At 41.8% G+C, this 13,702-nt stretch overlaps 1 protein-coding gene across 1 annotated transcript in view; it reads right to left on the bottom strand.

Annotated features, from left to right (window-relative positions):
• LAMA4 (laminin subunit alpha 4) overlaps positions 1-13,702 on the bottom strand; it is a 467,067-nt gene that overhangs the window by 381,720 nt on the left and 71,645 nt on the right. The window contains exon 2 of the mRNA XM_078648567.1: positions 4,104-4,205. Coding sequence (XP_078504693.1) covers positions 4,104-4,205 — 102 coding nt within the window. The remainder of the gene's footprint in view (positions 1-4,103; positions 4,206-13,702) is intronic.

Raw genomic sequence — 13,702 nt, forward strand, 5'->3', positions numbered from 1 at the left:
TGCTCCACTTTTTTTGACTATGAAACCTGCAACTCCCCCATGGAGATGGCATGGTCCATGAAAAGGATAGTTGTGTACCGTATTTAAGGCACTCCAAGGAACAATACCCGACTACCTAAGAAAACAATTTAATTGATACATACCAAAAAGAAATCTTCGCCCATTAGGAGCCCAGTTGGTTGTAGTTCCAGCTACAAAAAAGGCGGCTTGGGGAGGCCAAAGCTTTGTCTTCGGGCCAGCCAAAGCTTGGAATGACCTTCCTTCCTTTCCTCGTAACTCTGCTTCTGTTGCTTTTGCTTAAAGGATAGGTAACTAGCGCCTGGACACCTCTGGGTAACCGTTGTGCTTAAAAAATTCTGTAACATAACCTAACCCTAACAAGGTCCCTGAATATTTCTGCCTAATTTTACTGATCTCCGCATTTCAGTGGAGAAGGGCTAAATGAGACATTGATTGTGTAAGTCAAAGCATTTCATCTTTTCATCTGCAATGGGCCAAAGTACCTGCTGGGCCCAAACAGAATTGAAGCTGCATGACAACCTTGACATGTGTGCAACAACACGCATGTAGCAATAGTGTGTAGGAATGGGGTGTGCTCTGCTAATTCAGTGCAGGTTCCATTGTGCACATGTGTGGTCTCAGCTTCATGCTGCACAGCACTTTTGAGCCAAAAGTGCAAGGAAGTCTGTCTGCCTGCTGATGTTGACATTTTAAAGGGAATGCTTAAGGAGGGCAGGCAAGTTCTGATTTGACGTGCACTTCTCAAGCCACACAGTGAGGTTGCTTACCAGGAGGCTCAGGTCTCACTCAGCCTCACTGACTGCTTCGACTATATCACTGCGACAATGTCTGGCACGTAAACCTAACAGCAACAAATCTGCAATTTCTAGGCGCCACCAGCCATCTTCTTACCAGGTTTGAATAAGCCTACCTCCATTTTCTGTCCATTCGGCTTCTCTCAGCTAGACTGTCACCACCTCACTACAGTAACTACCTACCTGGTCTTTTCCATTAACAGCAGGCAGAGAATTGCGGTGTCGCTGCCCAACACAGTCAGGGTCAGAACTTTTCTAGGTAGCTTCTGCCTACTCGAATCCTATTGTTCATTCATACATACCACCTATACAGCGACATTCCTGACATTAAGTCACAAAAAAGAGAGGGTTTTGAAGATTTCAGAATGACTATAAAACTGCCATTACATTTATGTAAAATGAACAATACACCAATGACTTCACCTCTAATGGAATCATGCACTTGGGTAGTGCTTTACACCGGACACAATCTGGGCACAAATGCCATTTTGAAATGGGCCTTATCTCTTCTGCCACTGGCCCTGGTACAATTTTACACTTACATTTCCAAATTAAATAGATTACACTTGTGTCGGTTCAGTTCTCCATTGACGTTTGCATTGCCTACCAGTTGTGAAATTGATATTTGCACAGATTGACAAGGTCGAAAATTACTTTTTAGCCTTTTCAGTCTAGTCGACGTATTGTGCAAAATTGTACCATACCAGTCTCATCTAGAGATGCCGGTAAAATATTGCACGAGATGTAGTGCAATCTGCTTGATTTACAAATGCTGTTGTGCAGCTGCACATACATTGATGCGATATATGTGACCCAGACCCGTAGCCGATGGATAGTTGCAGGGCACAAGTCGTAAAAAAAGATGTGGGGGGACGCTGTCACCGGAAGTGACGTCACAACAGGAAGTGACGTCACGAAAGGTACCGAGCTCCTCGTCCCAGAGAGGCCAAAGAGTGAAGCCCAGCTATTTGGCAGGGGGATGGCATCCCCCTGGTAAAATAAGTGGGGGGATGCCATCCACCCGCGTGGTACCCCGACTCGAGCCCTAGATAGTTGCCGTCCCACTTGTACAGGGATGTTCGTTGCCTGCCAAAGCCATTGTGTAATGTGTCAAACAACTTGACCTGTGATATTGTCCATCAATTAATTCTGTAAGGTGATATTCTCAGAATCACTGTGACTATATGTTGTATTGTGTACTCTCTGTGTGTTCTGAACAAGTCTATTCTTTCAGGAAGACTTGGGGGCAGATTTACTAAGAAGTTATGCAGCACAGGAAGACAACCTGCTGGTCCGCATGATAGGTAGAGAGAAGAAATATGCCATATCTACTAAGATATGACAAATTCCCTCTCTCTGCTGGCGCTGGCGCATTGAGTGCAGCCTACCGCCAAAGCATGCACCCTTGCTCCATGTTGCAAGGGGCCTGCATTACAGGCAGGATTGTTTTGTGCAGGGAGGGACACCTTCCATCACAAAAATAATACTTAGGGCCAGATGTAGGTAATTTCGATTTACCGACTCTTAAATACCGACCCATACCGAATCGGTATTTAAGAGTCGGTAAATTTGAAGGAGGCAGATGTAGGTAAAAAATTACCGATTCTGTAAGAGTCGGTATTTACCGATTCTGTAAATACCGAATCTGTATTTCACATTGATTCCTATGGGCCTTAAAGCCCATAGGAATCAATGGGAAATACAGATTCGGTATTTACAGAATCGGTAAATACCGAATTCTGCAAGGGTGCAGTGGGTGTCACTTTGACACCCTCTAACACCCCAACTACAGGCTTGTGTGCCATGTGGCACACATACATGCCCTAAGGGCATGTCTGTGTGTCACATTGCACAGGTGTGCATGCACAGATGTGCATTCACACCTGAATTAGGTATTTTACCACCCAATACGATTGGGTGGTAAAATACCGACTCTAAAGGGCCTGTGGCACTCTCAGGAGTGTCATCTACATATGGATTTACAGATTCGGTATGTTTACCGATTCGGTAAAATACTGAAGTGGTAAATTTACCGAATCGGTAAATATACCGATTCTGTACATTCCGACCCACCTACATCTCAAAAGCCAAATACCGGTCGGTAACGGCCGAAATCGGCCGTTACCGACCGGTATTTGGCTACCTACATCTGGCCCTTAATTTCTACACGTTTAGCCTCTTTTGGGGAGGTGTACCATATTTATGCCTTCCCAGGTATACAAGTCTTGTAAATATGGTAATACCCCAAAATCCATGGGTAGGTGCATAGGAACGCCCATGCTCCTCCCATGGAATGTCTTCCCAATGCAGAGTAGTGCAAAGCAGTGATTTGCACAATTTTGTGTTACTCTGTATTTACTAAGCCATGCGGAGTCACGCAAGGTAGCTTTGCAGGGCTTAGTAAATCTTTCTTAAATCCTTGCGCCGCCTTTCGTCATTTCGCATATTGAAAGGGCATTACAAGGGCTAACTAAATCGGGCCCTTGGGTTTTTGGCCTCACAAATATCTCTCTCAGATTAGCTTTCACATTGAATCCAAAAATCTTCAACATTACTCGATCTATCCCTGAAATGTATAACATTTCATAGCAAGCAAAATCAATCATACATTCTGGTGGAGTCAACGTCTGGACTGGTGAATTCTGGGTAGAGTGTCATATTTAAATAAGGACGAGATGTTGTTTCCCATCTAGACTCACTGAAAACTTTTTCCGAATCTTTGGCCTTCCCTATGGCTGTCTTATTCAGCATCTTTGCTGTGCTTCTCTTTCTCTAGTATGATACACTTAGATGCCTGTTTTTTGAAATCACTATGCCCACTTTTTCTTCAAATGTCTTTTTCTTGAAACATTTGTGATGCAAATAAGCTCTGGGCTCAAACCTGAAGATACACATTCAACTGTTACTTATTGATTTAAAGTAGTTTTGTCCATTATGCAGCCCCTTAAGTATTTCATGCCACCAGGAGACTGAAAACAGATGAAAGACTATAAGGTTACTGCGAGCGGTTACGTCTTTCCTCGGATTAATATTTCAGCCTCACAGTGACCTGAAGCTCCGGGCACGTCCATGTTCACTGGAAAGGAGACCCGCTGACGTTACAGCATATGGTTGTCATTCCCTCACAGTCACTCACACTGAGAAGCACTTTGCCTGACATGCCTTATCAGGATGAAAGAAAGGAATGCCGAGCACTTATCATGAGCTCTAGTGTAGCATGCGAGGAAATCAACAGCAAGCACGCGCCAGAGCCTGCTGCCAAGGACACGATGCTGAGAACGAACTCACCACACAGGCTCCCGACCCATCCAGGCACTTCTTCGAATTGTCGTTGCAGCTGCAGGGTAGACATATGCCAGAGAAGGCCCGGTACAACCCTCTGCCGCAATTCTGAAAGAGAGAGGATTACATTAAATACATTTCAAGAGAGATACAGAATGAATGTGAATATATTTCGAGAGAAAAAGGTTTGCATTTCTAGACCAGCGTTTTTGAAGAGGAATATAGTTTGCAATACTCTTGGAAACAAGTGCACATCCAGCCTGGTTGTCCAAACCTGCCCTTCTTTCAATTTATTAAAATGTTTTCAGTATTATTTGTGACCGTTTTGTTTGAAATAGGTTGACGTATGTAAATCCCTCTGTGATATTACGAAATTTCAGGATAGATTTATGAAAAGGAGTACAAAGTGACTATTAAGTATTTTCTTTCTAGTAAAAACCGTTTTTGTGCTACAAATTATCCTTTAAAGTAGCGCAAATAGTGTGTGCTTCTTTATGCCAAGGAGGCATCACATGGTCATACATGGGCATTCCATGAAATCAACCATGGTTTTTAATGTAAAACCCTTGCTACTAATATTTTGAGACATGACTTTTGCAACCACAAAATAATACCCGTTTGAAGCTGGCATTAAATTTGAGATATCTTTTAATTTCTCCTAGCTAGTCATGCTTTGCATATGTGCTGCACTGTACAGCACACATCTAATGTGTGAAAAGTTTAAAAGTTTGTCTAGGCATAGTATTTCATGTTAGACAACATGCACATATCTCTGCACCATGAGGTGTTTACGTGGAGCTAGGCAACCTGTTACTGTGTGCTAACGCTCCGTATTTGGGCCCCATTTCCTCGGTCCCTGCAATGGAAATTTTTAAGTGCCTGAGGATTAAAAGGAGTTAGGATCAATTACAATTTAATAATTACAGTGTAACCCATCTGGCCACACAGTGAAGCTCAGAGTCAATAGATGGGTTTAAGTATGGATTTATTAAAATTCAAAGCCAGACTGGTATACAGAAGTCTCAGAAATATATTGTAACAATACAGGATTACTACAGGCAGCCCAAAATGCCGACTGAAAACGATTTCCCTCAGCAACATGAAACATATAAGTAATTCAGTGATCCCAATACAGAATATTAAAAAGAGTATCTGATGATCCGTGTACGATTTTTGGTCCTCTTGCCTGTTATACATGAGGATAATCTAAAACTCCTGTTATTATTGTTATTTGAATTTATTAGGCGCAAAACTAATCATCCCCACAGGGATCTCTCGGCGCCACAATATCGGAGGGGTGAGGACAAGGCCACTGATTAATAACTGAACAACCAAGTTTTGAGACTTTTTTGAACAGCCCCACTTTAGGACTATCACAGATGTCATCAGGGAGTTTATTCGGGAAACATCCGTTACTGCGCGGACTTTTCTTTGCGTACCGTTACTACGCAAGCGTTAATACGCATGCGATGTAACAACGCGTCACCTTTAGTACGCTTGCTGTTACATCGCATGCGTACTTACAACGTATGCGTAGTGGGCGGATGCCATTTCTGAATGTCGTTGCGTCAGCCATTTGCTCCCTGGGTCTGCTACGGAGGAGGAGGACGTAGGAAGCCGGAGGAAGCAGGAAGGGGGAGAAGATTGGAACCACGTGTGGAAAGAGGTAAGTGGGGCTGTGTAGGGTCATGTAGGGGCTGTGTCGGGGAGTGCAGGGTTGTGTACTTCTGTAGGGTTGTACTGTTTTAGGGTGGTGTCATGCAGGGTAGTGTTTGGGAGTAGGGATGGTTGTGTAGGTGTAGTGTAGAGTAGTGTATTTGGGTGTAGGGTAGTGAAGAAGGTAGTGTTTAGGTAGTGTAAGGTTAGTGTTTAGAGTAGTGTTTTAGGGTTTAGGGTAGTGTTGTAGGGTTAGTGTAGTGTAGTGTAGGGTAGTGTAGAGGGTAGTGTTTAGGTAGTGTAAGGTTAGTGTTCAGAGTAATGTTTTAGGGTTTAGGGTAGTGCTGTGGGGTTAATGTAGTGTAGGGTAGTGTATTTGGGTGTAGGGTAGTGTAGAGGGTAGTGTTTAGGTAGTGTAAGGTTAGGGTTTAGGGTAGTGTTGTGGGGTTAGGGTACTGTATTTGGGTGTAGGGTAGTGTAGAGGGTAGTGTTTAGGTAGAGTAAGGTTAGGGTTTATGGTTGTGTTTTAGGGTTTAGGGTAGTGTTGTAGGGTTAGTGTAGTGTAGGGTAGTGTTTTAGGGTTAAGTGTAGTGTCAGGGGGTCATGTAGGGTAGTGTTACAGTGTAGGGGAAGGACTTGGGATAGAGGTAGGGTCGTGCGGGGGGTAGAGTTTTAGGGTTTAGGTTAATGTTGTAGTGTTTGTGTAGTGTAGGGTAGTGTTTTAGGGTTTAGTGTAGTGTCAGGGGGTCGTGTAGGGTAGTGTTACAGTGTAGGGGAAGGACTTGGGGTAGGGGTTGGGTCGTGCTGGGGCTACTGTTGTAGTGTTTGTGTAGTGTAGGGTAGTGTTTAGGGTAGTGTAAGGGGGTAGTGTAGGATAGAGTTACAGTGTAGGGGACGGACAGGAGGTAGGTGTATGATCACCAAGTGGTGGTATGCGTAGAAAGGTTATGCGAAGTAAAAGTAAATTAATATCTTATTGATGCATTTGCGTAGTAATTGAATTCTAATTAAAATTATGCGAAGTAAAGGCACTTGCTATGTAAAAACATCGCACTAAAAGCATGCGAAGTAATGGCATGCAAAGTATCGTCATACAACCGTTTATTCCAGTGGAATGGCACAAGATAAGAAAAGGAGCTGCCTCCCATTCTGATCTTGTTGATCCTCATTGGGCGCAACAACCGCCGATTGCTTGAACTCAGTTGTCGACCCGGAATATAGGGGATTAGCTTTTTCCTGAGGTAGACCGTGCCATACCCCTGAAGAGTCTTAAATACTAGCCATAAAAGTCTGAATACTGCTCCCTTCCTAATCAGCAGCCAATGGAGTTGGCGCGAAAGAGGTTCTGAGGGTGAGTGAGATGGATGATTAAGGGCAAGACGTGCAGCCGTATTCTGAATTACCTGGAGTCTGGAGAGATGATCTTCCCTTATCCCTACCAGTAAGGAATTGCCGTAATCCAACCTACTTACTAGTAGTGCCTGGATAGGCAATTTTTTTGCAGAGAGGGGTAACCAACAAAAGACCTTTCTGAGCATACGCATCAAGCCAAAGCAGGTGCCCGAGATGCTTTTCACATTTTACTCCATGGGGAGTTTATCATCCACCATATTACCTAGATTTGTCACCCACTTTTTTGGGGTCGGAAGGTCTCCTAGCTCAAGAGGCCATCAGTCTGCAGACCAGAGCTCCTCTCCTTTTCAGCTGTAGGGAGCTGTAGGCAGTCATCAAATCCGCCGTCATTAGCCTGCACCTTTTGATTCTTTCTCTGGTCAATGCGGGGTCTCCATTGATGGTAATGATTAACTGAGTATTATCCGCACACAAAATGGTGTCAAACCCACAAGATCTAATAAATGGGAGCCAGAGAAGATACATACATGTTGAATAGTGTGGGGCTTAGAATGGAGCTCTGTGGTATCCCTTTGTCCACAACCACAGTCTGAGAGGTGAACGTCTCAAGTTGGACTTGCTGCAATCTGTCGGCAAGGAAGCTTTCAAACTATCCAAGTGCCATTCCTCTGAGACTAAACTCTCATAGTCTATCCACCAGGATTCGATGAGATATGTTGTTGAATGCGGCCAACAGATCCAAAAGAATCAGCATAGTCGGAATTCCCTTATCAAGAGCTAGCTTGATCGTATCAGTGACTTCTGTTAGTGCAGACTCAGTACTGGACGAGGCCCGAAAGCCTGACTGAGAAGAGTCAAGAAGATTATTCACTTCTAGGTACTGAGCTAGCTGCTTATTTACTGCAGCTTCCATTACTTTGGAAAACAGAGAGAGAAGAGAAATCGGCCTGCAATTTTGAAGATCCAATGGATCGGCCATAGCTTTTTTTAATATAGCTCTGAATTGTGCCTGCTTTCATTTCTGCAGGAAGGTGGCTGTAATTAAAGAATGTTTACATAATTCAGCAATAGGGGCCGCAAGAGCCGTGGCAAGACTTGTGATAATGAAAGGGGAAGTCTCATCAAACGAGGAACCAGATTTTTGATGAGCCAATAACGAGTGGACATTGTCCACCGTGATGGCCTTAAATGTTTCTAAGAAGCAAGAAGTGGGATCATCATGCTTATATGAATCCACACTGGGTTCCATCTGTATGTTGAAAGAGCTATAGATTTTATCAATCTTTACCTTGAAGTGATTGGCCATATCATCACAGAATTGTTGTGTCTGAGGGATAGATGAATTATTCACTCTTGGGTTAGTGAAGTCTTTCAGGATTTTAAACAATTCTTTAGAAAAATTCTTGGCTTCACTAATTCTGGACCCCTGATGCGATCTTCTAGCACTGTTACAGTTCCTAAGATATTGTCTAAGGGCCTTTTTGTATGCTGGTTAGTCTGGATTTTCTCCATTTCCTTTTTCATTACCTGCAACCTTTTTCTTTCTTAAGGCTAGTGTTGTGCCAGGGTGCTGGAGCTGATTTTACCCAGGTCTTACAGATTTTACTAGGGGCAATCGTATCCAGAGCTTTGATCAGAGAACCCTCTAGTAGTTCAAGTGCCACATCACTTTCCACACAATTCTGAAGGCCCGGGGCTACCAGTGCCGGGATAAAAGAGGATGGGGTCACCTTCCTCCACGGTCTTTGCCGAGCTTGGGCAGCTAGGGGTTTGGTGAATTCCTTCAATGAATTTAACACAAATTTCAGAGCCAAGTGGTCTGTCCATGTCAGGGCTATTGGGGGGTCCACTAGTATATTCTGAGTATTGGAGAAGATGTTATCCAGTTTGGGTCCCGCTATGTGAGTGGACCTAAATACTTTGGGTAAAAGGCCTAGATATTCCAGAGCTTCTATGAGCCCGATGGATTCTGGATCGGAGGTAATATCAAAGTGATGGTTAAAATCTCCTATTAAGCGAATGTTATGAGAATGCAAAGAGAGGTTCATTGAAAGCAAAAGGTGTCAGCATAGCAGGGCCTCTGTAGAGGTTCTCTAAAGGAAGAATATTGTATAGCATGAAGCCACACAACAGAGATTTTGCAAAGAGGTCTGTACCACTCAAAGTCTAAATGGAATATGAATCTAGCTGAAGTGTGCTCTTCAATTGAACCCCCCACAAAAGAACCTTCAATAAAACCCTATCACATCTCATTATTTTCCACCTCCAACTGCAAAACTTGGTAACTACTCTTGAAACTCCTTACTTTTGGTCCACAAATCAGAACGTCCTTGGATTCCTCCCATCTCCGTACAAACAGTAGCCCTCCCTTCATTCTTTAAGGCTTCTCATCCTTGCTGAAATATACTCCTTTTGAGCCTCACTATCTCTGTTGTACAAGGTGCCTTTATCTATTCATAAGATCACACAACAGCACTTGCAGAGACGTTCAAATTGTTGGTTCAACATTAAAGAAATCTAAATGCTTAGGGCCTTTGGTCAACCTAATGTGCCTAATGTCTCAATACATGTTTAAATGCATGATTATAGCTATGTATTCAGAAAAATGTAGATGAGTATATAAGAGTTAACCATCATAATTCAAACCACACAAATGCAGATATATATATAGAAACTGCAATTTGATGTTCATATGATAAAAACATTTGTTATGCATACACATATATATGTAAGGATTACACAGTGAATGCAATTTTTGTACTGTTAGTGCACCCCATCACATTAAAGTTATATATACGTGAGGACATAGGCCATGTGTAACTATATATGTGGCTTAGTCGAACATGAAATGGTGGATCCAAAATTACGCTGCTCCATGTCTCAGTGCTGACGAAGACAGCAGCAGCACCATATCTCAGTAAATATGGCTCTGCGCTGCTCTCAGCCCCCAGCACAACTTTGATTGCTGTGTAAAACATTGTGCTATCTGGCATAATCTTTTTTTAAAAACTTTATTTGTCATGTTTAGTTATAACATACAGTACCTGGTATAATGTAATGCACCAGCACACCTCCAGTTCAAATCTCACAGAAGATACTAGAAAGGTGAGTGAGTCATGATAAAAATGTCTCCCAAGAGACATTCTCTAGTTTTGAAAGACATTTTCTGGTCGAACTAGTCCCCTGCAGAACATAATTTCAAAGGAAAGCAAAACCTTGAACGTTTTACGAGGGTTACAAAGATTTCACACAAGCCTAAACGTTTACATTCTCCTTTCAAAGAATGACATGAGTTATAAATAGTAACTCTAGATATCGTGTGCATTTACACTCAAAATCAAGAAAAAACATTTGTTTCTAAATACAAAAGTAGCAAATGTCAACTTAAAAGCCAAAATCAATGGGCCCTGAACAAATTGCTGTCCGCAATAAAGTGCATCTGACAAAAAGAATATCAAAAATATTAACAGTAGAAAGCAGCAGAGTCAAGCATGACGAGTTATTTCTGAAATGCCATGCTGCATACCTCCATTCAACATGGCTTAATTTATACGTACTGTACATGTAGCTTGCATTGATGATATTTTTAGCAAAACTATAATTGGACTATGGGTGCTCGTGCAATCTAATGACGTTTGTATGCATTGGAAGAGAGACAATTTTAGTTTCCCTGCTCAATCGCACTTTAGGTTGATTCAAGAGCATTTTCTGGTAAGGAATGATAAGAAATTTACCCAATGATGCTATTAAACTATTAAAACTTTGAAACATTAAATGTATGAGTGCTATCCAACTGCATTGTAAATATAACCACTCACGCCCATGCTCCAGTATGAACAAGGATGTTTGCCTATGAATGCTTTAGAGGTTGTTCCCTCTTCTTTTTAACCCATTCCTTCATACTTTATTCTCACAACATTTGTATAATAAAATTTAACGCAGGCTGTTAACAAAGCTTTAGCTAGTGCAGAACATTGAGTGAACCTGTAGCCTTGTATGGGGCACCAGGGTATATCAATCTTCTGGTGCACTGTAGCCCCTGTGATGTAACCAGTCAAACAACAGGGATTTTAAAATTAGGCATGCCTTTGGTTTTCTAGCTGTGTTAAGAAAAATACAATAATTAGTGATTAGAAATTAATTATGTCGCTTGGTGGTATCACTTCCACTAGCCTTAAGGTCTAGTACACTGTGACACTGACGGCCTGTAAACTCCTCCTACCCTGTTACACGTTCATGATGACACTTTGGAACTTTTCTTAGATGCGGCGAAGGAGTTCAATCATATTGAATTCAGTGGCGGATCCTCCGCTAAGGCGTTAGAGAATCGCCCCATTGCTCACAGAGCATTGGAAATGATAATAACTGGAGTTATTATCATTTTATTTTTTGTATGGTTCAGGCTTGTGCGGGGCGAGGCTTGGCTCACCTGATGTCAGGGAGGAGTAGTGGTTGTGCACTCTGCAAAGTGTGCATGAATGTTTGACCAGCCCTCTCGGGCCAGCCAAACATTCATGCATACTTCCTGCATGGACAACATGCACAGGCCCCCATTCCTTGTCCTCAGACCAATCACAATGCTGCACTGCAGTGTTGTGATTGGCTCAGGGGAGCCTAGGTGCTTACCAAACACAACGCTGCATTGCAACGTTGTGATTGGCTGTGGGGAGCCTGGGTGCTTCCCGGTCCCCAGAAGAGACTCACTTGACGTGGGAGAGAGGCGGCGATGGAGAGACGCAACAAGATCAGGTAAGTGAGTTATTTTTTTTATTCAAACACCCCACCCCCATACCTTACCGGCTGACACTGATTGGATGGGGATTTCCTTTTAGAACAGTGGAGAAGGTGTGAATCAGTTAAGATTTTTTGGATAAAGTCATGTGGTTACACAATAACCCCCTTCAATGCCACAGAATGATTGTGGAGACTTTGGGGTTCTTTCATGTCCGCAGAGCGATGAGACGTATGACTTCTGTAACCTAGTATGCTCTTACTATGTAGTAAATTGTATATATTGGATATGATGAGATTAAAATTCAAAACATATTTCAAATTTCTTTTACGATCAAAATGTTCTTATATGTTCAATATTTCATAAATGGACATGCAGCTCTGCATCAGTAGTTTGGCCCCATGGTATCTCAGTTCCCAGTAATATATATATATATATATACATATCAAAACAAGAAGAAATAAAAAATGCAGGCAGCATAAATGAAAGTGATAACACAGCAGTAAAGCTTTCCAAACATGTTCTAAATATTAAAGAGTAAAAGCTACTGAGGCTGGGATTACTTATTTTTCCTACTAGGCACCTCAGCTATGTAAAAGCCAGAATAAATGTTTTCAAATGTAGTCTTTAACTTAAGTTAGAGAAGCAATTAGCAGATGTTCCTCAAAAAGTAGTACCAACAACAAGTACTTCCCAAGAAACATTGGGTTTACAAATACAAGATTTTGATTGGGAGATTTTGAGTCAAACAAGTTAAGAGGAATGTCAAAACTCACACCCACATTGATCATTGGTGCAATTGAAGTGTTCTAAGACAAGGTGATCATGAATCTTAAGAAATTGGGGAGGCCACATAGAAGGATGATCAACAACATTGAGAAACTTAAAATTATTGCACTGATTAACCTAAGGAAGATTACAAATTGATTATAAAACCGACCAAAACAGTTGGAAAAGTGGGTCTTATAAAAAAAAGAAAGCATTTGGAGGATGTAATGTTCCAATTGCAAGGTAGAGAATGCAATGAGGTCTTTACTTTTACATGGTAAAAAAGAAGACATTAGAGACTTTCAAACACAACTCTGATTGGTACCGTCAAGGCCTCAAGGAGCATAAGGAATATTAATATCTGAGAAAAGAACACCCTACACCACCAACGACTAAAGGAGAATACAAATATTTATTTAGAAAATGTAAGGCACCACTCAGCTTAGTGAATATGTTATGATTTCTTTGGATGTTTCTGCACTGTAAACTGGTGTTAGGCCCCCAGTTGCAATATTACCATGAGATAATTTCTTTAGGTAAAGGGCCATCCAATATATACTTCATATCATAATGCTACTGGCCGTGTTGAGATTTTGTTGGAAAAAATACTTTTTAATCCAGAATACTCTCTTCCACCAGCTCTGCTGAACTACAATGGGCACAAGATCAGCTACAAGCTATGCACTTTTGATGATGTAATGATGGTAGGAGCAGGTACTATGTGAGATGTCCGTAGCATGTGATTCCATGTCATTGTTGCATACACAAATTGTTTATCGTCTGATCTAGAAGCAAATTGTTATCAACATAATTTATCAGAGTCTTAAATGAGAATGATCTGAATCTCAGTCTTCTTAACAAAGAAAGTGCCCGTTTTTGGATTTGAATTTAGTGGTAAGAGATGATTCAGTGAAACCACTGTTGTTTGAGGGGAAACAGAGTTACGCACCCTAAATTCCCATCCAAATAAACTGAAATTGCATGACCTGTATCTGGAGCTGATTTGAATCAAGTTCTACTGTTGCATAAGGCTTTACACAATTTATGTGATGGAGGCTGATCTAGGAAGAAATATGTGGGCAGTATGATCTTTGCA

The sequence above is a fragment of the Lissotriton helveticus genome, chromosome 6 (assembly GCF_964261635.1).
Source record: "Lissotriton helveticus chromosome 6, aLisHel1.1, whole genome shotgun sequence".
In the NCBI taxonomy this organism is placed as follows: domain Eukaryota; kingdom Metazoa; phylum Chordata; class Amphibia; order Caudata; family Salamandridae; genus Lissotriton; species Lissotriton helveticus.